Here is a 27,753-nt window from a genome sequence, read left to right as displayed (position 1 = left end):
CAGGTTAGTCTCGAGTCTGACGCGCCATGAGCAGCAGGTGAGTCACAAGTATGACGCGCCATGAGCAGCTGCAAAGTCTCAAGTCTGATGCGCTATGTGCAGCAGGTGGGTCTCAAGTATGACGCGCCATGTGCAGCGGGTGAGTCTCAAGTATGACGTGCCATGTGCAGCAGGTGAGTCTCAAGTCTGGCGCGCCTTGTGCAGCTGGTAAGTCTCAAATCTGACGTACCATGTTCAGCGGGTAAGTCTCAAGTCTGACGCGCCATGTGCAGTGGATAAGTCTCAAGTCTGACGCGCCATGTGCAGCAGGTGAGTCACAAGTATGATGCGCCATGTGCAGCAGGTGAGTCTCGAGTCTGACGCGCCATGAGCAGCAGGTGAGTCACAAGTATGACGCGCCATGAGCAGCTGCTAAGTCTCAAATCTGATGCGCCATGAGCAGCTGGTAAGTCTCAAGTCTGACGCACCATGTGCAGCGGATAAGACTCAAGTCAGACGCGCCATGTGCAGTGGATAAGCCTCAAGTCTGACACGCTGTGTGCAGCGGATAAGACTCAAGTCTGACGTGCCATGTGTAGCAGATAAGTCTCAAGTATGACGCGCCATGTGCAGTGGATAAGTCTCAAGTCTGATGTGCCATGTGCAGCAGGTAAGACTCAAGTCTGACGCGCCATGTGCAGTGGATAAGTCTCAAGTCTGACGCGCCATGTGCAGTGGATAAGTCTCAAGTCTGGCGTGCCATGTGTAGCAGATAAGTCTCAAGTATGACGCGCCATGTACAGCAGGTGAGTCTCAAGTAAGACGTGCCATTTGCAGCAGGTAAGTCTCAAGTATGATGCGCCATGTGCTGCGGATAAGTTTCAAGTATGATGCACTATGTGCAGCAGGTGAGTATCAAGTCTGACGCGCCATGTGCAGCTGGTAAGTCCCAAGTCTGACGCGCTATGTGCAGCGTGTGAGTCTCAAGTATGGCTTCCAAGGAGCTACTCACAGAATGTTGGAACTTCATTTAGGACCCACCCAAGAACCCTTTTCCGACAATATGTAATTAGACTTATATTCTAAATAAAGCACTCTAACCTTCTGTCTAGAAGACCCTATATAAGTAAGAGGTAAATAAACAGAAATGGACAGGAGGCGGGGCCACTGCATTTTACCTGGGCTTCAATTGGTAGGAAGCTCTAATCAAACCAAGTTGAAAATCCAATTACTTGCAGCCTTAGAAAGCATAATTTTGTCAGCCATGAAGATATTTTCAGGGCATTGAGTCCTGTGCAGTAAAATGGCATGTCAATACTCCTATTTTAGGGACGAAACGCGTTGGCTGGGCTGACTATGTATTTATGAAATGTGAAGATGAATGAAGGATAAAAATAGTCTATATAATAAATCGTGAGAAACAAACAAGAGAGCGAGGACTTTGAAGGAAGCAGGTCCCTATCCCCTGGTTACTACTCGAAAACGGTGCAGTCAAAATATCGAGTTTGAAATATCGACCTACAAAAATATCGTGTTGGAAATATCGCAGGTACATAATATCGAGGTCAAGAATATCGTTGGACAGGTTATCGGCCCTAAGGTAAGTAATATCGATTTTTTGTTTTATCGATGTAAGTAATATCGAAGTTACTAATATCGATATTTGTATGTATTTTATTATGTATGTGTAATATTTTTGTTAAGTATTTTACTTGTTTTAAATTATATGTGTATTATTTTTATATATTAATAATGTTATTTTTAAGTAAATTTCATGTTTTAGTACCAGAGAGGGTTGTGGGTTTACAGGGGAATAGGGTGGGAAGTAATTTAAATATACTAAATTTATTCATAATTTTTAGGAATTATAAATTAATTGTAATTAATTTTTGTGTTTATTTCTGAAGCCGGTTGTGGGTTTATAGAGGAATTGGGTGGGAAGTAATTTAATAATAATTAATTAATGAGTTATTTTTATGAATTGGAATGGGTAAATATTTCATTTTTAATTAATTATTAATTGGTAATTAATTATTATATTTGATAATTCATTTTTTTATTTGATGATTCATGTTTTAAATTGGTAAATAATTGCTTTCTTAGGTAATTCATTTTTTTAACTGGTAATCATTTTTTTCGATTGGTAATTAATGTTTTTAATTGGCAAATAATTATTTTAATTGGTCATTAATTTTTTTGGGGTCATTAATTTTGTTAATTGGTAAATAATGTTTTTAATTGGTAATTATTTTTTTATTAATTGGAAAATATTTTGAATAAATTGGTAATCAATGTTTCATAAAAAGTATTATTTGGTATGGAAAATAATTGTATTGTTTAATATTTTTTAATTGTGAACTAATTTTAAATATTTACATTTAATTTTTGTAAAGAAAAATATTTTATTGTTCAATATTTATTATTTGGTGACTAATATTTATTAATTAAAATGTATTGGTATTTATTGTTCATTTATTGTTAATTAATTATTCAATTGTAATTATGTTTTTAATAATTATTAATGGGTATGTGTAAATGATGTAGAGGTATTAAAAAATAAATTATTTATTTTTTTAAATACATTTTTTTTCATAAGTATGTTATATTTAAATTCTACGCTATCCAATGTTTTCCCTACTGTTTCACTCTCTGGAGTTGGAATAGTAATTTTTACCCCTACGCTATCCAACGATTTCCCTACTGTTGCCCCCTCTTGAGTTGGAATACAAATTTTTATTCCTACGCTATCCAACGCTTTCCTTACTGTTGCACCCTCTGGAGTTGGAATATTAATGTTTACCCCTACGCTATCCAACGCTTTCCCTATTGTAGCGCCCTCTGGAGTTGGAATATTAGTTTTTACCCCACGCTGTCCAACGCTTTCCCTACTGTAGCGCCCTCTGGAGTTGGAATAATAATTTTTACCCCAACGCTATCCAACGCTTTCCCTACTGTAGCGCCCTCTGGAGTTGGAATAGTAATTTTTACCCCTACGCTATCCAGCGCTTTCCCTACTGTTGCCCCCTCTGGAGTTGGAATAGTAATTTTTATCCCTACGCTATCCAACGCTTTCCCCACTGTTACATTTTCTGAAGTTGGAATAGTAATTTTAAGTGTTACGCTATCTAATGTTATCAATGCTGTCGTTTTTTTGGTACTTTGAATAGTAGTTTTATTTATTTAGTTATTTAATATTTTTATTATTATTTTTGATAATGTAGCATATTATTAATTTTAAAAATATTGAAAGTATATATATTTTTTTAATTTATTAAATGTATTAAATATAATTATTTACTTTTTATTTATGCTATTTTTTGATGTGTGTAGATGTATTTGTAATTTATAATACTTTTTAATAATTTATACGTTATTAAAATAATTATTAAAACGTATTATTAGGTAAGTATATAGTATATTTTTTATGTATATATTTAATTAATGTTATATTATTGTATATGTATTATTTATTAATATTAAACATTATTAAATATTTGTAACTATGTTTATTTGGTTTATAAGTATTATTTAAATTATTTTACATTTTTTTTTATTTTAAAAAAACGATATTTTTAATTACGATATTTTTACCTTCGATATTTTTTCCCCGAAAACGATATTTTTAATTACGATATTTTTACCTTCGATATTTTTTCCCCGTTATTTTTGTACTTACCATGTTGTAGATAGGCTGTCGATATTCTTGCTTCCGATTTTCCAACGTTGATTTTTGTGTAGGTCGATATTTTTTCTGTCGATATTGTGTCAGTGATCCCTTGAAAACAACGTGCACGGACCCAATGGTGAATCCTTAAAAAAGGACGACTCTGCTGCAAGTTTTGGAATGCCAGGAACCACATAGGTTTTTAAGAAGAACCCTCACCCACCAACCTAGTTGGTGGCATGCTTCTTCATCGGGTTCCCAGCTGTGCAGTCGAATGTTTCCCAGCTGTGCTTCAACGCCTGATTTACAGTGGAGCGGGTTTTTTGATTTTGTGTGGCTGGTGCTCAAAAAAGTTGTGAGCTTAAAAATGCCTCTGGGATTCCATGCTGACAATTTTTTTTATTCCAGGATGGTACTGAAGGAGAGAACAGGAGCAGGGTACAGGGAGGGGTGTTTTAAGGCATGGGCAAAGTGGGCTCTGGCCCAGGGCCCCAGTCATTTTTTTGACTGTTGTATTTATGTTTCATGCAACATCCATAAAAAAGTTCTTTTAGTTCAAAACAGGACCTCAGATATGAGACATGGGAGGGGTCACAGAGATTATTTGCAGTAATGTTAGTGAGCTGCTGCTGCTGCTGTGGTACAATAGTGAAAACACAGGTCACTGTCTGGAAAGACATTTAGGGCCTGGTTCACAATGGTGAACATGCACTTTACAATTTTTTGCAATTCACAAAGCAATTTTACTAGTAGTATCTTTACGACTGCTTATCTTTTACGTGCTAAGTCTCCACCATGAGTGAATAGACTCTGCATTCTTAAAATTCATTTGGAAATTGAAAAAATCAATTACTTACACAAAAGGGTAAGTTTTTTTTTGTTTTGTTTTTTGTTTAAGAAGTTTTTATTGAGTTTTTAAATACACAAGATATAAAGAAGCCAAAATGAGATACATAAAAAATAATAAAATGAAACAATCAGGCAAAAGTCAAATGGTAAAAGAACAACCTTATGAAGAGCGAAGAAAAGAGATAGAAGAGAGTAGGGAGAAAAGAGGAGGAATAGAGAAGAGAAGAAGTAGAAAAAAGACAAAGGAGGGGAAGAGAGAATTAGAGTATGGAAGAGTGAGAGGAAAGATAAGTAGTAAAGGGGAGCCAAAGAAGATCGGATTTAATTTTTGGAGATAGAGAAGAGAAGGAAACAGTAAAAATCCTATGTTGCAAAAGGGTAGGTTTACTGTTGTGAATCCGGCCCTTTAAATCTAGACGAGTGTGCCTGTGCATTGTCACTGACCTGGACAAAGAAGGCTTGAAAGAGCTCAAATTGGATCATAAATTCAAAGCTGTTCCAAACACGGGCCCCAAAATACGATTTAGCCTCCGCTCCGGTGCTCATGACGAGCTCAGCTCTTCATGAGCCCTGGAACGCTCGCATGCGGGGATAATTCCCCTGCTGTGCTGAGCGTTCCACGGAAGCCGGTGCACCTGTGACGAGCTGAGCTCGTCTTGAGCACAGGAGCGCCGTGCCTCATGACGAGCTCAGCTCGCCATGAGCATGCGGGCGCTGTGCGCGCCCCCTCCCCCCAGCACAGCGGGGGATTAACCCCCGCAGCGTAGGGGTTAAACTGCACTCCCTGTAGTCTGAGCAGTGCCCTCTGGGTAAACCTCAGGTGTAGGCGCACACAGAGTGGTTATGTTGGCATGGATTGTGGGGCTTCATGTAGACCAGCAGCTAATTGTGATGGTTGTTACAGGCTATACTGACTATCTCTACAGCTTGTGTTTCTTTGCTTGCAGGATTATTATTACCAGAAACAGCTCTACACTTTGGCGACCCCGAAGGGATTGACAGCCCCAGCCTTGGGAGCTCTTACACATGGTCCTTTGAGGCCGCTGCTCGCCGTGCCCTGGGGGTTCTCCGCATAGCCTGGCTGCGCTATCTCACCTACGACATATCTACATTCCTAGAGTGAGGTTTGGTTATTTGTGTTTGCTTTAAAGCAGTAAGTTCTTATGATAGTTTATTGGGTTGGCGACCCCGAAGGGATTGACAGCCTCAGCCTTGGAAGCTCTTACACATGGTCCTTTGAGGCCGCTGCTCGCCATGCCCTGGAGGTTCTCCGCATAGCCTGGCTGCGCTATCTCACCTACGACATATCTACATTCCTAGAGTGAGGTTTGGTTCTTTGTGTTTGCTTTAAAGCAGTAAGTTGCTATGATAGTTTATTGGGTTGAGGACCTGCTGCATAGACTAACAGTGTCCTGTCATTCATAGCTAAAGCCGGGGAACATCCTTTTCAACAAAACTTTTACCACGCAGTACCTTTACAATGCATGTATTACAACGAAAGTCGTTACAACGACTTTCGCTGGAGGGCGCTCTAGGATAGGGAATAGTTTAATTTACTATCCAACACCTTCCCTACTATCCACGGGGACTGGAGTTGGAATAGTAAATTAAACTATTCACTATCCGGCGCCCCCCAACGCAAGTCGTTGTAACGACTTGCGTTGAAAAACCTGCGTTGTAACAGTACGTGTGGTAACACCATGCATTGTACCGTCATAAGTCCGTTCAAGCCCCATCCCTTTTCATCTTCTGAGCTCAATTTGAACAGTTTTGCTTACTTCATCTGTTAATACAGCAACTAAAAATGTGAGCTATAATAAACATAGGTTTATTAATTTCCTGAGTTAGTCAGCTTATCACCCACACTGTGAGTACTGAATGATGATGGGTCTCTCCAACCCTACAGACCAGGTATTAAATGGCTTGGAAAATTGGGGTATAACATTAAAAGACATGTTCAAGGCCCTTTTTTACAGATCAGTGCCTTTATGTGTGTGAATGGACCACTGTCGAGGTGAGCGAAAAACAGTGGGTTGGAATGCTACCCGAGTGATGGCCACTGATTAGACTATATGCACAAATTTATCTCATCAGATTGTTGGTGTTTGAGTATCAGTAGTATGCCTGGAAGTCTGAGACGAGCACAGCTCTCCAATCCTACTTCTGCCGATACTTGTGAAATCTAATAGTACATTTGCACCCATTCATGGAGTACGTCCATGGGTACAGATTTACTACTTTTTTGGAAAACCGGTCATTATATATATTTAAGATCCTGATCCAAAAAGGAACAAATTTAAACCTCGTAGTCAACTGAGAAAGTAAAGAGAAACTGTTCCAGACATAGCAGACCGGACTCAGGGCCCCCAGCTACCAAACCAAGAAATATGGGTGTAACACCCCAAACACCCCTGCTGAAACTACACCCCTGCCCATCCTACTTGAAGCTGGGAGTTCTCCCAGAAAACCCATGACAACTGTTACGTTCACCAGCCTGGAGTCCCTGCCCTGGGATCACTTACTTTAAATGTATATTCACTCGACACACTGCTCTCATCTATGCTGAAGACGCCTTGATGGTTGTCGTATTGGTGCATGTGGGAAGAGCTGCATGTTTCGGGGCATCGGGCTTTCCAAATCATTTTATCAAGTGGCTGATGTCCCTATGCACTAAGGCTGAGTCGCAACTAGCGAAGGTTGCAAAAGCAAATTAATAGGGTGAGCCGTGCTAGAGCTGAACCACGGGTTTGGCTTGGCTCTAAGAGTCTCTGAGCGAGCCGAGCCATGAAAACCCTTGGCATGTATATCATGCAAAACATAATGTAAACATGATACAATCCCTTTAAAATTAAAAAAAGTGTATTTTTTTACCATGTGGAGGAAGCATGTCATAGGGGTGGGCGGAATTTGCGTAATCGCGTTATGCAATTCTCCGCGAAACGGTAAAAAATCTCTTCGAACACGCAGAAATTCCACGGACACGCGGAATTGCTTGTTCATGATGCTTTTTAACTGTTCGCAATCGCTGTTTACGTGCTCGGGGGAAATATCTTGCGAACACGCATTTGAGGAACGCGAAGAAGCAAACAATTTCGCAAAGTCGGGGAACGCAGAATTTTGGGCAATTTCGACATCCCCGCGGAACGCGAAATTACTCAAATTCTGCAAATTCTGCGAGCGGAACGGCATTTAGCACCCAGGCCTAGCGTGTCACCTTAGTACATCACATTATGGCCCTGCATATACAGACAACCAGAACTCCCTGATTTGTGGCCAGCAATAGAGGTGTGAGCTTTGCCAGCATCTGAGGGACCCCTGCCTCCATCTCACTCGTCCAGAGGAAGCAATACAGGGGCCATTGACCACAGAGCCGGACACCAGCTCTGTAGAAGAATCAGAAGGGTCTCTGCCCTTGGGCCTTCACTGAGAGGTGACGTGGGTATCTTTTGAGAGGGTCTCCTTCTCTCCAGAAGAGTTGTAAGCTCGGTCCTGGCAGGAGTCCAAGGGATTATCTCCAGAGCAGCATTTTCAGGTGTTCCTGGTTCCCAACCTAGCAGAGGGTCCTTGGTCAGTGAGAGCTGAGGAGCCTGCCAGGGCTACGGTCAGTCCCCCGGGGTCACCCCAGGCAGAGCTGCTGCTGCTTTAAGAGTTAATGCACCTTGATCAAGCCGGGTCAGAGTCCAGCGTGGTCAGCTCAGGGAGACATTTCATGGAGTTAACCCACAGGAAGACTCTCTCACTCCCACCAGAACTCCCTGACATCATCTCTGGCATCCAAGACAGTCTTGTTCCTTAGGGGATGCGCTACACCGTCCAGTACTAAGGGCCTGATGAGAATCTTGGCGGACATGGTTACTCCATCGCAAACATGACGGATATCTCGTCCGTCACATTACAATTCCATTATATCCTATGGAGCTCGTACAACGGCAGACAGGTTCTCAGTTACGTTTGTGATGGAGTATCCTATCCGTATAATGCACTTGTAATACGGCGGACGGGATCTCAGTCACGTTTGTGATGGAGTATCCCATCCGTAAAATGCACTTGTAATACGGCGGGCGGGATATCAGTCACGTTTGTGATGGAGTATCCTATCCGTATAATGCACTTGTAATACGGCGGACGGGATCTCAGTCACGTTTGTGATGGAGTATCCTATCCGTATAATGCACTTGTAATACGGCGGACGGGATCTCAGTCACGTTTGTGATGGAGTATCCTACGGGTATAATGCACTTGTAATACGGCGGACGGGATCTCAGTCACGTTTGTGATGGAGTATCCCATCCGTATAATGCACTTGTAATACGGCGGATGGGATATCAGTCACGTTTGTGATGGAGTATCCTATCCGTATAATGCACTTGTAATACGGCGGACGGGATCTCAGTCACGTTTGTGATGAAGTATCCCATCCGTATAATGTACTTTTAATACGGCGGACGGGATATCACTCATGTTTGTGATGGAGTATCCCATCCGTATAATGCACTTGTAATACGACGGGCGGGATATCAGTCACGTTTATGATGGAGTATCCCATCTGCATAATGCACTTGTAATACGGCGGACGGGATCTCAGTCACGTTTGTGATGGAGTATCCCATCCGTATAATGCACTTGTAATACGGCGGACGGGATCTCAGTCACGTTTGTGATGGAGTATCCCATCCGTATAATGCACTTGTAATACGGCGGACGGGATCTCAGTCACGTTTGTGATGGAGTATCCCATCCGTATAATGCACTTGTAATACTGCGGACGGGATATCAGCCACGTTTGTGATGGAGTATCCCATCCGTATAATGCACTTGTAATACTGCGGACGGGATATCAGCCACGTTTGTGATGGAGTATCCCATCCGTATAATGCACTTGTAATACGGCGGACGGGATATCAGTCACGTTTGTGATGGAGTATCCCATCCGTATAATGCACTTGTAATACGATGGGCGGGATATCAGTCACGTTTGTGATGGAGTATCCCATCCGCATAATGCACTTGTAATACGGCGGACGGGATCTCAGTCACGTTAGTGATGGAATATCCCATCCGTATAATGCACTTGTAATACGGCGGACAGGATATCAGCCACGTTTGTGATGGAGTATCCCATCCGTATAATGCACTTGTAAAACCACGGACGGGATCTCAGTCACGTTTGTGATGGAGTATCCCATCCGTATAATGCACTTGTAATACTGCGGACGGGATGTCAGCCACGTTTGTGATGGAGTATCCCATACGTATAATGCACTTGTAATACGGCGGACGGGATATCAGTCACGTTTGTGATGGAATATCCCATCCGTAAAATGCACTTGTAATACGGCGGGCGGGATATCAGTCACGTTTGTGATGGAGTATCCCATCCGTAAAATGCACTTGCAATACGGCGGGCGGGATATCAGTCACGTTTGTGATGGAGTATTCCATCCGTATAATGCGCTTGTAATCCCACATCCAAACCTAAAAACGCCTGGCCTGTCTCTACTTTCAGAAACTGGAAACAGCTTGATATTGGTCACCTTAACAGAACTCTTGCCAAGAATTCTCCAGCCCCATCCTCTGACATTGAAAGCATTGCTCTAGCTACACACTCATGGCTGGAAAGTGCCGTCGATAGCTGTCTCCCACTTTCTAGAGTTAAAAATAACACTCACCGCCCCCCAGCCCCCTGGTTTACCGAGCCTCTTAAAATGCAAAAGTCCAAATGCAAAGCTCTTGAAAGAAGGTGGCGGAAAGACTACGCCCTCGTAAACAAAGTAACATACCATAAAGCCAGGAACGAATATCACTCAGCCTGCACAAGAGCCCGTGCATTTTTTGTGGCAAATACCATAAACTCAGCACATAATAAGGCGAAAACGCTTTTTAATACAGTTAAAGACCTAGCAGGTGAAAAAACAACTGCATCAGCCCAGCCGCTGGATAAAAAACAATGCCAAGACCTCGCCTCCTTCTTCTGTGAGAAAGTTGAAACTATCATCTTAGGTATAAAAAGCAACCTCCCTACTCACATTCCTGAAGAGGATACCCCCCCCAATTTGAGTATTACTAACAGTCTTGAACACTGGCCTGACATCACTCTGGAATCACTCAATTCCATTCTTAGAACCGTTAAATCTGGTTCCCCCCGTGATCCAATACCTGCCGCTGTTCTTAAGCAACTGGATACTCCTTCCCTAACCATCATTGCTGACACCTTAAACTCCTCACTTCGGCTTTCCACAGTTCCCTCACTCTGGAAACACGCCATGGTCAGCCCACTCCTAAAAAAACCGACAGCCAACCCTGAACTTCTAACAAATTACCGGCCCATCTCCCTTCTCCCAATTTTTTCAAAACTACTGGAACGTCATGTTCATACCACCCTTACACTCTTCGCTGAAGAGAACTCTCTCCTTCACCCATCACAGTCCGGTTTCAGAGCTGGTTTCTCTACGGAAACAGCCTTACTGGGAGTTACCGAAAACATCAGAAAACTCCTAGATCACGGCCAGACAGTCGCACTCATTTTGTTAGATTTGAGTGCGGCCTTCGATACCATCTCCCATTCCATACTTCTGGCCACCCTAGAGAGAATCGGTATACGTGGTGAGGCACTAAGATGGACTGAGTCTTTCTTGTCCCACAGAACTTTCCAAATTACATCCCCTATAGCTTGCTCAGAGTCAGTGAATGCCCCTCACGGAGTACCACAGGGCTCTATTCTGAGCCCTCTATTCTTTAATTTATACCTCAGACCCCTGGCCGACCTAGCTGACAAATTAGGGCTAACTCTGATGACTTACGCCGATGATTCTCAAATCATCTTCTCCTTATCAGAGTCAAGCCCACTGGCCCCATCTTGTCTCAAACAAGGTCTTCAAAATATCTTCAGCTGGATGTCAGCAAACCAGCTGAAGCTAAATGGAGACAAGACTGAGGTCCTTCTTCTGGGGAAAAATAAAGACCTGTGGAATCCCTCACACTGGCCTTCTGAACTCGGCTCCATTCCCACTCCGGCCACTCACGTGAGAAATCTTGGTGTTATCATTGATAACACCCTCTCAATGAAACAACAAGCAAACAAAGTGGTCGGCCTCTGTTTCACTATCATGAAATGGCTGAGAAAGATCCTATGGATGCTGCCCCCTGCCACCCAGAAGACCGTAGTCAATGCACTTATAACATCCCGGCTTGACTACGGCAACATCCTCTACCTGGGCTCCAACCAAGCCGTCACCAAACGACTGCAACTTGCCCAAAATGCGGCCGTAAGACTGCTTTGCAACATCCCTAAAAGATCTAGTGTGTCGAAACACCTAATCGATCTGCATTGGCTCAGGGTGGAAAACCGCATTAGGTTCAAAGCCCTGAGCTACATGTTCAAGATTAAATCTGGCACCGCACCAAAGTACCTTCTATCCCTTGCAACCCCCTACCTTCCAGCTAGAGAACTGCGCTCCCAGACCTCGGCACTTTTTGCAACCCCGAGATTCAGACTAGCGAGAATGGGAGGGAGATCTTTCTCGGTACTCGGGCCCACGCTCTGGAACAAGCTCCCGCCTCACATCCGCAAGGAAGATAACTATGCCAGATTTAGAAAGAACCTAAAGACCTGGCTCTTCCACAAATAAAAATCCTTTCATTCATCAATTTTCTCATGCTTTGTCTGATCTGTCATCGGCGCCGGGAAACCCTTTCTGGGTAGCTGTGCGCCTTACAAATGGAAAAAATAAATAAATAAATTGTAATACGGCGGACTGGATCTCAGCCACGTTTGTGATGGAGTATCCCATACGTCTAATGCGCTTGTAATACGGCGGACGGGATCTCAGCCACGTTTGTGATGGAGTATCCCATACGTATAATGCACTTGTAATACGGCGGACGGGATATCAGCCACGTTTGTGATGGAGTATCCCATCCGTATAATGCACTTGTAATACGGCGGACGGGATCTCAGTCACGTTTGTGATGGAGTATCCCATCCGTATAATGCACTTGTAATACGGCGGACGGGATGTCAGCCACGTTTGTGATGGAGTATCCCATCCGTATAATGCACTTGTAATACTGCGGACGGGATATCAGTCACGTTTGTGATGGAGTATCCCATCCGTAAAATGCACTTGTAATACGGCGGGCGGGATATCAGTCACGTTTGTGATGGAGTATCCCATCCGTATAATGCGCTTGTAATACGGCGGACGGGATCTCAGCCACGTTTGTGATGGAGTATCCCATACGTATAATGCGCTTGTAATACGGCGGACGGGATCTCAGCCACGTTTGTGATGGAGTATCCCATACGTATAATGCACTTGTAATACGGCGGACGGGATCTCAGTCACGTTTGTGATGGAGTATCCCATCCGTATAATGCACTTGTAATACTGCGGACGGGATGTCAGCCACGTTTGTGATGGAGTATCCCATCCGTATAATGCACTTGTAATACTGCGGACGGGATATCAGTCACGTTTGTGATGGAGTATCCCATCCGTAAAATGCACTTGTAATACGGCGGGCGGGATATCAGTCACGTTTGTGATGGAGTATCCCATCCGTATAATGCACTTGTAATACGACGAGCGGGATCTCAGCCACGTTTGTGATGGAGTATCCCATACGTATAATGCGCTTGTAATACAGCGGACGGGATCCCAGCCACGTTTGTGATGGAGTATCCCATCCGTATAATGCACTTGTAATTTGGCGGACGGGATCTCAGCCACGTTTGTGATGGAGTATCCCATCCGTATAATGCACTTGTAATACGGCGGACGGGATCTCAGTCACGTTTGTGATGGAGTATCCCATCCGTATAATGCACTTGCAATACGGCGGACGGGATATCAGCCACATTTGTGATGGAGTATCCCATCCGTATAATGTACTTGTAATACCGCAGACGGGATATCAGCCACATTTGTGATGGAGTATCCCATCCGTATAATGCACTTGTAATATGGTGGACGGAATCTCAGTCACGTTTGTGATGGAGTATCCCATCCGTATAATGCACTTGTAATACGGCGGGTGGGATCTCAGCCACGTTTGTGATGGAGTATCCCATACGTATAATGCGCTTGTAATACGGCGGACGGGATCTCAGCCACGTTTGTGATGGAGTATCCCATACGTATAATGCACTTGTAATTTGGCGGACGGGATCTCAGCCACGTTTGTGATGGAGTATCCCATCCATGTAATGCACTTGTAATACGGCGGACGGGATATCAGTCATGTTTGTGATGGAGTATCCCATCCGTATAATGCACTTGTAATACGGCGGATGGGATCTCAGTCACGTTTGTGATGGAGTATCCCATCCGTATAATGCACTTGTAATACGGCGGGCGGGATCTAAGTCACGTTTGTGATGGAGTATCCCATCCGTAAAATGCACTTGTAATACGGCGGGCGGGATATCAGCCACATTTGTGATGGAGTATCCCATCCGTATAATGTACTTGTAATACCGCAGACGGGATATCAGCCACATTTGTGATGGAGTATCCCATCCGTATAATGCACTTGTAATACGGTGGACGGAATCTCAGTCACGTTTGTGATGGAGTATCCCATCCGTATAATGCACTTGTAATACGGCGGGTGGGATCTCAGCCACGTTTGTGATGGAGTATCCCATACGTGTAATGCGCTTGTAATACGGCGGACGGGATCTCAGCCACGTTTGTGATGGAGTATCCCATACGTATAATGCACTTGTAATTTGGCGGACGGGATCTCAGCCACGTTTGTGATGGAGTATCCCATCCATGTAATGCACTTGTAATACGGCGGACGGGATATCAGTCATGTTTGTGATGGAGTATCCCATCCGTATAATGCACTTGTAATACGGCGGATGGGATCTCAGTCACGTTTGTGATGGAGTATCCCATCCGTATAATGCACTTGTAATACGGCGGGCGGGATCTAAGTCACGTTTGTGATGGAGTATCCCATCCGTAAAATGCACTTGTAATACGGCGGGCGGGATATCAGTCACGTTTGTGATGGAGTATCCCATCCGTATAATGCACTTGTAATACGGCGGACGGGATCTCAGCCACGTTTGTGATGGAGTATCCCATACGTATAATGCGCTTGTAATACGGCGGATGGGATCTCAGTCACGTTTGTGATGGAGTATCCCATCCGTATAATGCACTTGTAATACGGCGGGCGGGATCTAAGTCACGTTTGTGATGGAGTATCCCATCCGTAAAATGCACTTGTAATACGGCGGGCGGGATATCAGCCACATTTGTGATGGAGTATCCCATCCGTATAATGTACTTGTAATACCGCAGACGGGATATCAGCCACATTTGTGATGGAGTATCCCATCCGTATAATGCACTTGTAATACGGTGGACGGAATCTCAGTCACGTTTGTGATGGAGTATCCCATCCGTATAATGCACTTGTAATACGGCGGGTGGGATCTCAGCCACGTTTGTGATGGAGTATCCCATACGTATAATGCGCTTGTAATACGGCGGACGGGATCTCAGCCACGTTTGTGATGGAGTATCCCATACGTATAATGCATTTGTAATTTGGCGGACGGGATCTCAGCCACGTTTGTGATGGAGTATCCCATCCATGTAATGCACTTGTAATACGGCGGACGGGATATCAGTCATGTTTGTGATGGAGTATCCCATCCGTATAATGCACTTGTAATACGGCGGATGGGATCTCAGTCACGTTTGTGATGGAGTATCCCATCCGTATAATGCACTTGTAATACGGCGGGCGGGATCTAAGTCACGTTTGTGATGGAGTATCCCATCCGTAAAATGCACTTGTAATACGGCGGGCGGGATATCAGTCACGTTTGTGATGGAGTATCCCATCCGTATAATGCACTTGTAATACGGCGGACGGGATCTCAGCCACGTTTGTGATGGAGTATCCCATACGTATAATGCGCTTGTAATACGGCGGACGGGATCTCAGCCACGTTTGTGATGGAGTATCCCATACGTATAATGCACTTGTAATACGGCGGATGGGATGTCAGTCACGTTTGTGATGGAGTATCCCATCCGCCAATCTCGTACTCAGGCCCTGTGTTTCTTATCGCCCCTGACACTGCAGCTCATGGCGGCAGTAGAGGGACCAGGAAGCAAAGGAGGACCGGGAGTGACTGACCATGATCGGAAGCACAAACTGCAGCAGTAACCGGCACTCACCACCCTCCGAAGGACATGAGGACGACTTCCTAGGGGGACCCGAAGTCACAAAACTGTCACATTTTAAGGAACTACTGAAAATGGAAGGGTGTTGGGGATATGTGTCTGCTTGTGATAATGTCATTAGATGTAGCTTTTGTGTCATGATTCTGAAGACATTTTTGGTGTTTACCTGTAAGTGAACCAGTGACGCAGGGCATATCTGAAAGAACCTCATTAAAATTATCGCCGCGTTAGCGGCAGGAAACTGCCGCTAAAACGGTGATAGTGGGCTTGCTAATATGCGTCATAGAATTCCAATAGAAGCCCAGGTTAGATGTCCTGCACATCTAACCTGGGCTGCTAATATGTGGCACTTATTCTCACGAGGTGTGAAATAAGGCAAACTGTACATTCATGTACAATTCATCACAATGCCGTGGGTAGCGGAAGTGACGTCACATGTCCTTTGATCTTCGATGTCACACACTCACATATGCTTACACAGACACACGTGCACACTTCCACTCTCTCTCACGTGAACACACACTCACCTGCAAGCACGCATACAACATACATTTAAAAGCATTGTTGCTACTTACCTCAGCTGCCAGGGAAGGCTCATTCCAGCAAACTTTACTGCATTGTTTATTGCACTAAGAGTGAATGATGAACAATTATTTACTATTAGTGTAAAAAACTGAGAGAAAACAGAGAGTGGGGTTCCAACCCAACCCACATCCATAGGACGAGCTGCCACTGGGCTCCTAGCGCTGATTTTGCCACCTCTGAGGCCAGGGGTCGCAAAGACGGTGCCAGGGGTCGCAAAGAATAAGCCTGGGGTTGCAAAGACGGTGCCAGGGGTCGCAAAGACGGTGCCAGGGGTTGCAAAGACAGTGCCAGGGGTTGCAAAGACGGTGCCAGGGGTTGCAGTGACGGTACCAGGGGTTGCAAAGACGGTGCCAGGGGTTGCAGTGACGGTACCAGGGGTTGCAAAGACGGTGCCAGGGGTTGCAGTGACGGTACCAGGGGTTGCAAAGACGGTGCCAGGGGTTGCAGTGACGGTACCAGGGGTTGCAAAGACGGTGCCAGGGGTTGCAAAGACAGTGCCAGGGGTCGCAAAAGGGTGCCAGGGGTTGCGGCTGTGACCCTTGGCGACCCCTGAATGACGTCCATATGCACATTGTAGTTTCCAGTGTCACTTACCGCTCACAGGTCACAGTTTGGTTTCAGGGCGGCTCGCCCTGCACTCTGACGTCACGTGCTCTCTGACCCCAGACACCTCTGTACTCACAGTTTTCTGTCTCTCTGCCCAGTTTCCTGGGGGCCCAGACTTCTTGGGGTCCCCGGGGGGCAGGGGCAGGAGAGGGGGGTCGTGTTACGTCTTGGAAAACATTTGCTACCAAACACCCCAAAGATTGTGAAACGCCCACTTAGGTAAAATGCATCAGAGGCTTAAAGGTGACACCGGCGGGGGGGGGCGGGGGGGGGGGGGTCACCTGATGCGGAGTCCAAGGCCGGGTGGAGTCTGTTCGAGGAGCAGAGAGCGGCGGCTCCTGCGGGAGCAGGGACTGAGGGGACCCCCTGCAGAGGAGCCGCCCATGAGGGGGTGAGGAGTCCATGAGGGGGTGCTGCCCCCCCTGCAACACCCCCACCCCACCCCCCGCCTGTGGGTCACTGATGCTCAGAGGTCTCTGCAGCGAGTGCACTAACCTTCCGAGCTGCATCACTAGTAGAATCCGAACTCTAGCCTTGGGGTTCCGTCCACGCGCTGAGTTTTCTTCCTGGGCTTTGAAAGGGGCCACCAGACCTCAAGATCACCCCGAGACCCGCGCAGCAGGCGCGCAGCCCGCTCAGCTGCCTCGGTGCAATGATAACACCCGCTGTGCCCTCTCTTGCAGGTGCTGTGTGCCGGCCCCCGACGCCACACCCGAGGAAGAGGAGGAGGGCCCCGGGGGGAGGCGGAGAGCGGACAGGTATGTACAGCAGGGGGCGCAGCACAGGGGGGGGGGGGGGGGTTGACAGGTATGTACAGCAGGGGCGCAGCACGGGGGGGGGACAGGTATGAACAGCAGGGGGGGCTGGCAGGTATGTACACGGGGGGGTGACAGGTATGTACAGCAGGGGGGGGGCAGGTATGTACAGCGGGGGGGTGACAGGCATGAACAGCAGGAGGGGGGGCGCAGCTGTGTGGGGGGGGGGGTCAGGTATGAACAGCAGGGGGGGTGACAGGTATGAACAGCAGGGGGGGTGACAGGTATGAACAGCAGGGGGGTGACAGGTATGAACAGCAGGGGGGTGACAGGTATAAACAGCAGGGGGGTGACAGGTATGTACAGCAGGAGAGGGTGACAGGTATGAACAGCGGGGGGGTGACAGGTATGAACAGCAGGGGGGTGACAGGTATGAACAGCAGGGGGGGTGACAGGTATGAACAGCAGGGGGGGTGACAGGTATAAACAGCAGGGGGGTGACAGGTATGTACAGCAGGAGGGGTGACAGGTATGAACAGCGGGGGGGGGTGACAGGTATGAACAGCAGGAGGGGGTGACAGGTATGAACAGCAGGGGGTGACAGGTATGTACAGCAGGGGGGGTGACAGGTATGAACAGCAGGGGGGGTGACAGGTATGTACAGCAGGGGGTGACAGGTATGAACAGCGGGGAGGTGACAGGTATGAACAGCAGGGGGGGGACTGGTATGAACAGCAGGGGGGGGACAGGTATGAACAGCAGGGGGGTGACAGGTATGTACACGGGGGCGCAGCACGGGGGGACAGGTATGAACAGCAGGGGGGGTGACAGGTATGTACAGCAGGGGGGGTGACAGGTATGTACAGCAGGGGGGGTGACAGGTATGAACAGCAGGAGGGGGGGCGCAGCTGTGTGGGGGGGTCAGGTATGAACAGCAGGGGGGGTGACAGGTATGAACAGCAGGGGGGGTGACAGGTATGAACAGCAGGGGGGGTGACAGGTATGAACAGCAGGGGGGTGACAGGTATGAACAGCAGGGGGGGTGACAGGTATGTACAGCGGGGGGGGTGACAGGTATGTACAGCGGGGGGTGACAGGTATGAACAGCAGGGGGGGACAGGTATGAACAGCAGGGGGGGACAGGTATGAACAGCAGGAGGGGGTGACAGGTATGAACAGCAGGGGGGTGACAGGTATGAACAGCGGGGGGTGACAGGTATGTACAGCAGGGGGGTGACAGGTATGAACAGCAGGGGGGGCTGACAGGTATGTACACGGGGGGTGACAGGTATGTACAGCAGGGGGGGTGACAGGTATGTACAGCAGGGGGGGTGACAGGTATGAACAGCAGGAGGGGGGCACAGCTGTGTGGGGGGGGTCAGGTATGAACAGCAGGGGGGGTGACAGGTATGAACAGCAGGGGGGGGTGACAGGTATGAACAGCAGGGGGGTGACAGGTATGAACAGCAGGGGGGGTGACAGGTATGAACAGCAGGGGGTGACAGGTATAAACAGCAGGGGGTGACAGGTATGTACAGCAGGAGGGAGTGACAGGTATGAACAGCGGGGGGGGTGACAGGTATGAACAGCAGGGGGGTGACAGGTATGAACAGCAGGGGGGGTGACAGGTATGAACAGCAGGGGGGGTTACAGGTATGTACAGCAGGGGGGTGACAGGTATGAACAGCAGGGGGGGTGACAGGTATGTACAGCAGGGGGTGACAGGTATGAACAGCGGGGGGTGACAGGTATGTACAGCAGGGGGGGACAGGTATGAACAGCAGGGGGTGACAGGTATGAACAGCAGGGGCGTGACAGGTATGAACAGCAGGTGGGGTGACAGGTATGAACAGCAGGTGGGGTGACAGGTATGAACAGCAGGGGGGGTGACAGGTATGAACAGCAGGGGGTGACAGGTATGAACAGCAGGGGGGGTGACAGGTATGAACAGCAGGAGGAGGTGACAGGTATGAACAGCAGGGGGGTGACAGGTATGAACAGCGGGGGGGGTGACAGGTATGTACAGCAGGGGGTGAAAGGTATGAACAGCAGGGGGGGTGACAGGTATGTACAGCAGGGGGTGACAGGTATGAACAGCGGGGGGTGACAGGTATGAATAGCAGGGGGGGACAGGTATGAACAGCAGGAGGGGGTGACAGGTATGAACAGCAGGGGGGTGACAGGTATGAACAGCGGGGGGGTGACAGGTATGTACAGCAGGGGGGTGACAGGTATGAACAGCAGGGGGGGCTGACAGGTATGTACACGGGGGGGTGACAGGTATGTACAGCAGGGGGGGTGACAGGTTTGTACAGCAGGGTGGGTGACAGGTATGTACAGCAGGGGGGTGACAGGTATGAACAGCAGGGGGGGCTGACAGGTATGTACACGGTGGGGGTGACAGGTATGTACAGCAGGGGGGACAGGTATGAACAGCAGGGGGGTGACAGGTGTGAACAGCAGGGGGTGACAGGTATGAACAGCGGGGGGTGACAGGTATGAACAGCAGGGGGGGTGACATGTATGTACAGCAGAGGGGTGACAGGTATAAACAGCGGGGGGGGGGTGACAGGTATGAACAGCAGGGGGGGTGACAGGTATGTACAGCGGGGGGTGACAGGTATGAACAGCAGGGGGGTTGACAGGTATGAACAGCGGGGGGTGACAGGTATGAACAGCAGGGGGGGTGACATGTATGAACAGCAGGGGGGTGAAAGGTATGAACAGCGGGGGGGTGACAGGTATGTACAGCAGGGGGGTGACAGGTATGAACAGCGGGGGGGTGACAGGTATGAACAGCAGAAGGGGGTGACAGGTATGTACAGCGGGGGGTGACAGGTATGAACAGCAGGGGGGTGACAGGTATGAACAGCAGGGGGGTGACAGGTATGAACAGCAGGGGGGTGACAGGTATGAACAGCCGGGGGGTGACAGGTATGTACAGCAGGGGGGGTGACAGGTATGTACAGCAGGGGGGGTGACAGGTATGTACAGCAGGGGGGTGACAGGTATGTACAGCAGGGGGGTGAGGTATGTACAGCGGGGGGGGTGACAGGTATGTACAGCGGGGGGGGGGGTGACAGGTATGTACAGGGGGGGAGTGACAGGTATGAACAGCAGGGGGGTGACAGGTATGAACAGCAGAGGGGGTGACAGGTATGTACAGCAGGGGGGGTGACAGGTATGAACAGCAGGGGGGGTGACAGGTATGAACAGCAGGGTGGGTCAGGTATGAACAGCAGGGGGGGGTGACAGGTATGAACAGCAGGGGGGACAGATATGAACAGCAGGGGGGGTGACAGGTATGAACAGCAGGGGGGGTGACAGGTATGTACAGCAGGGGGGGGTGACAGTATGAACAGCAGCGGGGGGGACAGGTATGAACAGCAGGGGGGTGACAGGTATGAACAACAGCAGGGGGGGTGACAGGTATATACAGCGGGGGGGTGACAGGTATGTACAGCAGGGGGGTGACAGGTATGAACAGCAGGGGGGTGACAGGTATGAACAGCAGGGGGGTGACAGGTATGAACAACAACAGCCGGGGGTGACAGGTATGTACAGCGGGGAGGGGTGACAGGTATGTACAGCAGGGGGGGTGACAGGTATGAACAGCAGGGGGGTGACATGTATGAACAGCAGGGGGGTGACAGGTATGTACAGAAGGGGGGGGTGACAGGTATGTACAGCGGGGGGTGGTGACAGGTATGTGCAGCAGGGGCGCAGCACGGGGGGGACAGGTATGAACAGCAGGGGGGGTGACAGGTATGAACAGCAGGGGGGGTGACAGGTATGTACAGCAGGAGGGGGTGACAGGTATGAACAGCGGGGGGGTGACAGGTATGAACAGCAGGGGGGTGACAGGTATGAACAGCAGGGGGGGTGACAGGTATGAACAGCAGGGGGGGGTGACAGGTATGTACAGCAGGGGGGTGACAGGTATGAACAGCAGGGGGGGTGCCAGGTATGCAGAGCAGGGGGTGACAGGTATGAACAGCGTGGGGTGACAGGTATGTACAGCAGGGGGGAGACAGGTATGAACAGCAGGGGGGTGACAGTTATGAACAGCAGGGGCGTGACAGGTATGAACAGCAGGTGGGGTGACAGGTATGAACAGCGCGGGGGAGTGACAGGTATGAACAGCAGGGGGTGACAGGTATGAACAGCAGGGGGGTGACAGGTATGAACAGCAGGAGGGGGTGACAGGTATGAACAGCAGGGGGGTGACAGGTATGAACAGCGGGGGGGTGACAGGTATGTACAGCAGGGGGGTGACAGGGAAGAACAGCAGGGGGGTAACAGGTATGAACAGCAGGGGGGGTAACAGGTATGAACAGCAGGGGGGTGACAGGTATGAACCGCAGGGGGGGTGACAGGTATGTACAGCAGGGGGGGTGACAGGTATGAACAGCAGGGGGGTGACAGGTATGAACAGCAGGAGGGGGTGACAAGTATGAACAGCAGGGGGGGTGACAGGTATGTACAGCAGGGGGGTGACAGGTATGAACAGTGGGGGGGTGACAGGTATGAACAGCAGGGGGGGTGACAGGTATGTACAGCGGGGGGGGTGACAGGTATGAACAGCAGGGGGGTGACAGGTATGAACAGCGGGGGGTGACAGGTATGAACAGCAGGGGGGGTGACAAGTATGAACAGCAAGGGGGTGACAGGTATGAACAGCGGGGGGGTGACAGGTATGTACAGCAGGGGGGTGACAGGTATGAACAGCGGGGGGTTGACAGGTATGAACAGCAGGGGGGGTGACAGGTATGTACAGCGGGGGGGTGACAGGTATGAACAGCAGGGGGGTGACAGGTATGAATAGCAGGGGGGTGACAGGTATGAACAGCAGGGGGGTGACAGGTATGAACAGCGGGGGGTGACAGGTATGTACAGCAGGGGGGGTGACAGGTATGTACAGCAGGGGGGGTGACGGGTATGTACAGCAGGGGGGTGACAGGTATGTACAGCAGGGGGGGTGACAGGTATGAACAGCAGGGGGGGGGTGACAGGTATGAACAGCGGGGGGGTGACAGGTATGAACAGCGGGGGGGGTGACAGTTATGTACAGCAGGGGGTGACAGGTATGAACAGCAGGGGGGTGACAGGTATGTACAGCAGGGGGGTGACAGGTATGAACAGCAGTGGGGGGGTGACAGGTATGAACAGCAGGGGGGGTGACAGGTATGAACAGCAGGGGGGGTGATAGGTATGTACAGCAGGGGGGGTGACAGATATGAACAGCAGCAGGGGGACAGGTATGAACAGCAGGGGGGGTGACAGGTATGTACAGCAGGGGGGTGACAGGTATGAACAGCTGTGGGGGGGTGACAGGTATGAACAGCAGGGGGGGTGACAGGTATGAACAGCAGCCGGGGTGACAGGTATGTACAGCGGGGGGGGTGACAGGTATGTACAGCGGGGGGTGACAGGTATGTACAGCGGGGGGGGAGTGACAGGTATGAACAGCAGGGGGTTGACAGGTATGAACAGCAGGGGGGGTGACAGGTATGTACAGCAGGGGGGGTGACAGGTATGAACAGCAGGGGGGTGACAGGTATGAACAGCAGGGGGGTGACAGGTATGTACAGCAGGGGGGGTGACAGGTATGAACAGCAGCGGGGGGTGACAGATATGAACAGCAGGGGGGTGACAGGTATGTACAGCAGGGGGGCTGACAGGTATGTACAGCAGGGGGGGTGACAGGTATGTACAGCAGGGGGGTGACAGGTATGTACAGCGGGGGTGACAGGTATGAACAGCAGGGGGGGTGACAGGTATGTACAGCAGGGGGGTGACAGGTATGAACAGCGGGGGGGTGACAGGTATGAACAGCGGGGGGGGGACAGGTATGAACAGCAGGGGGGTGACAGGTATGAACAGCGGGGGGGTGACAGGTATGAACAGCGGGGGGGGTGACAGGTATGAACAGCAGGGGGGGTGACAGGTATGTACAGCAGGGGGGGTGCCAGGTATATACAGCAGGGGGGGTGACAGGTATGAACAGCAGGGAGGTGACAGGTATGAACAGCAGGGGGGGTGACAGGTATGAACAGCGGGGGGTGACAGGTATGTACAGCAGGGGGGGTGACAGGTATGAACAGCGGGGGGGTGACAGGTATGAACAGCGGGGGGTGACAGGTATGAACAGCAGGGGGGGTGACAGGTATGTACAGCAGGGGGGGTGACAGGTATATACAGCAGGGGGGGTGACAGGTATGAACAGCAGGGGGTGACAGGTATGAACAGCAGGGGGGGTGACAGGTATGAACAGCGGGGGGGTGACAGGTATGTACAGCAGGGGGGGTGACAGGTATGAACAGCGGGGGGTGACAGGTATGAACAGTGGGGGGTGACAGGTATGTACAGCATGGGGTGACAGGTATGAACAGCGGGGGGTGACAGGTATGAACAGCGGGGGGGGTGACAGGTATGAACAGCAGGGGGGGTGACAGGTATGTACAGCGGAGGGGTGACAGGTATGTACAGCAGGGGGGGTGACAGGTATGTACAGCGGGGGGGTGACAGGTATGAACAGCAGGGGTGGTGACAGGTATGTACAGTAGGGGGTGACAGGTATGAACAGCGGGGGTGACAGGTATGAACAGCAGGGGGGGTGACAGGTATGTACTGCAGGGGGTGACAGGTATGAACAGCAGGGGGGTGACAGGTATGTACAGCAGGGGGGCTGACAAGTTTTTTACAGCAGGGGGGGGTGACAGGTATGTACAGCGGGGGGGTGACAGGTATGTACAGCGGGGGGTGACAGGTATGTACAGCGGGGGGGTGACAGGTATGTACAGCAGGGGGGTGACAGGTATGAACAGCAGGGGGGTGACAGGTATGAACAGCAGGGGGGGTGACAGGTATGAACAGCAGGGGGTGACAGGTATGAACAGCGGGGGTGACAGGTATGAACAGCGGGGGGTGACAGGTATGAACAGCAGGGGGTGACAGGTATGAACAGCGGGGGGTGACAGGTATGAACAGCGGGGGGGGGTGACAGGTATGAACAGCAGGGGGGGTGACAGGTATGTACAGCAGGGGGGTGACAGGTATGAACAGCAGGGGGGGTGACAGGTATGAACAGCAGGGGGGGGACAGGTATGAACAGCAGGAGGGGGTGACAGGTATGAACAGCAGGGGGGTGACAGGTATGAACAGCGGGGGGTGACAGGTATGTACAGCAGGGGGGTGACAGGTATGAACAGCAGGGGGGGTGACAGGTATGTACAGCAGGGGGGACAGGTATGAACAGCAGGGGGTGACAGGTATGAACAGCGGGGGGGTGACAGGTATGAACAGCAGGGGGGTGACAGGTATGAACAGCAGGGGGGTGACAGGTATGAACAGCAGGGGGGTGACAGGTATGAACAGCAGGGGGGTGACAGGTATGAACAGCAGGGGGTGACAGGTATGAACAGCAGGGGGGGTGACAAGTATGAACAGCAGGGGGGTGACAGGTATGAACAGCGGGGGGTGACAGGTATGTACAGCAGGGGGTGACAGGTATGAACAGCGGGGGGTTGACAGGTATGAACAGCAGGGGGGGTGACAGGTATGTACAGCGGGGGGGTGACAGGTATGAACAGCAGGGGGGTGACAGGTATGAATAGCAGGGGGGTGACAGGTATGAACAGCAGGGGGGTGACAGGTATGAACAGCGGGGGGGTGACAGGTATGTACAGCAGGGGGGGTGACAGGTATGTACAGCAGGGGGGGGTGACAGGTATGTACAGCAGGGGGGTGACAGGTATGTACAGCAGGGGGGGTGACAGGTATGAACAGCAGGGGGGGGGGGGTGACAGGTATGAACAGCGGGGGGGTGACAGGTATGAACAGCGGGGGGTGACAGTTATGTACAGCAGGGGGTGACAGGTATGAACAGCAGGGGGGTGACAGGTATGTACAGCAGGGGGTGACAGGTATGAACAGCAGTGTGGGGGGGTGACAGGTATGAACAGCAGGGGGGGTGACAGGTATGAACAGCAGGGGGGTGATAGGTATGTACAGCAGGGGGGGTGACAGATATGAACAGCAGCAGGGGGACAGGTATGAACAGCAGGGGGGGTGACAGGTATGTACAGCAGGGGGGTGACAGGTATGAACAGCTGTGGGGGGGTGACAGGTATGAACAGCAGGGGGGGTGACAGGTATGAACAGCAGCCGGGGGTGACAGGTATGTACAGCGGGGGGGGGTGACAGGTATGTACAGCGGGGGGTGACAGGTATGTACAGCGGGGGGGGAGTGACAGGTATGAACAGCAGGGGGGTGACAGGTATGAACAGCAGGGGGGGTGACAGGTATGCAGCAGGGGGGTGACAGGTATGTACAGCAGGGGGGCTGACAGGTATGTACAGCAGGGGGGTGACAGGTATGTACAGCAGGGGGGGTGACAGGTATGTACAGCGGGGGGTGACAGGTATGAACAGCAGGGGGGGTGACAGTTATGTACAGCAGGGGGGGTGACAGGTATGAACAGCGGGGGGGTGACAGGTATGAACAGCGGGGGGGACAGGTATGAACAGCAGGGGGGTGACAGGTATGAACAGCGGGGGGGTGACAGGTATGAACAGCAGGGGGGGTGACAGGTATGTACAGCAGGGGGGGTGCCAGGTATGAACAGTGGGGGGGGGGTGACAGGTATATACAGCAGGGGGGGTGACAGGTATGAACAGCAGGGGGGTGACAGGTATGAACAGCAGGGGGGGTGACAGGTATGAACAGCGGGGGGGGGTGACAGGTATGTACAGCAGGGGGGGTGACAGGTATGAACAGCGGGGGGGTGACAGGTATGAACAGCAGGGGGGGTGACAGGTATGAACAGCAGGGGGGGTGACAGGTATGTACTGCAGGGGGTGACAGGTATGAACAGCAGGGGGGTGACAGGTATGTACAGCAGGGGGCTGACAAGTTTTTTACAGCAGGGGGGGGTGACAGGTATGTACAGCGGGGGGGTGACAGGTATGTACAGCGGGGGGTGACAGGTATGTACAGCGGGGGGGTGACAGGTATGTACAGCAGGGGGGTGACAGGTATGAACAGCAGGGGGGTGACAGGTATGAACAGCAGGGGGGGTGACAGGTATGAACAGCAGGGGGTGACAGGTATGAACAGCGGGGGTGACAGGTATGAACAGCGGGGGGGTGACAGGTATGAACAGCAGGGGGTGACAGGTATGAACAGCGGGGGGTGACAGGTATGAACAGCGGGGGGGGGTGACAGGTATGAACAGCAGGGGGGGTGACAGGTATGTACAGCAGGGGGGTGACAGGTATGAACAGCAGGGGGGGTGACAGGTATGAACAGCAGGGGGGGGACAGGTATGAACAGCAGGAGGGGGTGACAGGTATGAACAGCAGGGGGGTGACAGGTATGAACAGCGGGGGGTGACAGGTATGTACAGCAGGGGGGTGACAGGTATGAACAGCAGGGGGGGTGACAGGTATGTACAGCAGGGGGGACAGGTATGAACAGCAGGGGGTGACAGGTATGAACAGCGGGGGGGTGACAGGTATGAACAGCAGGGGGTGACAGGTATGAACAGCAGGGGGGGTGACAGGTATGAACAGCAGGGGGTGACAGGTATGAACAGCAGGGGGGTGACAGGTATGAACAGCAGGGGGTGACAGGTATGAACAGCAGGGGGGGTGACAAGTATGAACAGCAGGGGGGTGACAGGTATGAACAGCGGGGGGTGACAGGTATGTACAGCAGGGGGTGACAGGTATGAACAGCGGGGGGTTGACAGGTATGAACAGCAGGGGGGGTGACAGGTATGTACAGCGGGGGGGTGACAGGTATGAACAGCAGGGGGGTGACAGGTATGAATAGCAGGGGGGTGACAGGTATGAACAGCAGGGGGGTGACAGGTATGAACAGCGGGGGGGTGACAGGTATGTACAGCAGGGGGGGTGACAGGTATGTACAGCAGGGGGGGGTGACAGGTATGTACAGCAGGGGGGTGACAGGTATGTACAGCAGGGGGGGTGACAGGTATGAACAGCAGGGGGGGGGGGTGACAGGTATGAACAGCGGGGGGGTGACAGGTATGAACAGCGGGGGGTGACAGTTATGTACAGCAGGGGGTGACAGGTATGAACAGCA

At 50.5% G+C, this 27,753-nt stretch overlaps 1 protein-coding gene across 1 annotated transcript in view; it reads left to right on the top strand.

The window, feature by feature from the left end:
• The window catches only part of LOC144822618 (uncharacterized), a 327,297-nt gene that overhangs the window by 216,374 nt on the left and 83,170 nt on the right, over positions 1 to 27,753 (top strand). The window contains exons 14-15 of the mRNA XM_078680351.1: positions 5,440 to 5,611; positions 17,574 to 17,648. Coding sequence (XP_078536477.1) covers positions 5,440 to 5,611; positions 17,574 to 17,648 — 247 coding nt within the window. The remainder of the gene's footprint in view (positions 1 to 5,439; positions 5,612 to 17,573; positions 17,649 to 27,753) is intronic.

The sequence above is a fragment of the Lissotriton helveticus genome, chromosome 3_1 (assembly GCF_964261635.1).
Source record: "Lissotriton helveticus chromosome 3_1, aLisHel1.1, whole genome shotgun sequence".
Classification (NCBI taxonomy): domain Eukaryota; kingdom Metazoa; phylum Chordata; class Amphibia; order Caudata; family Salamandridae; genus Lissotriton; species Lissotriton helveticus.
The sequence above is the reverse complement of the archived record's forward strand: the minus strand, read 5'-3'. Positions and strand labels throughout refer to the sequence as shown.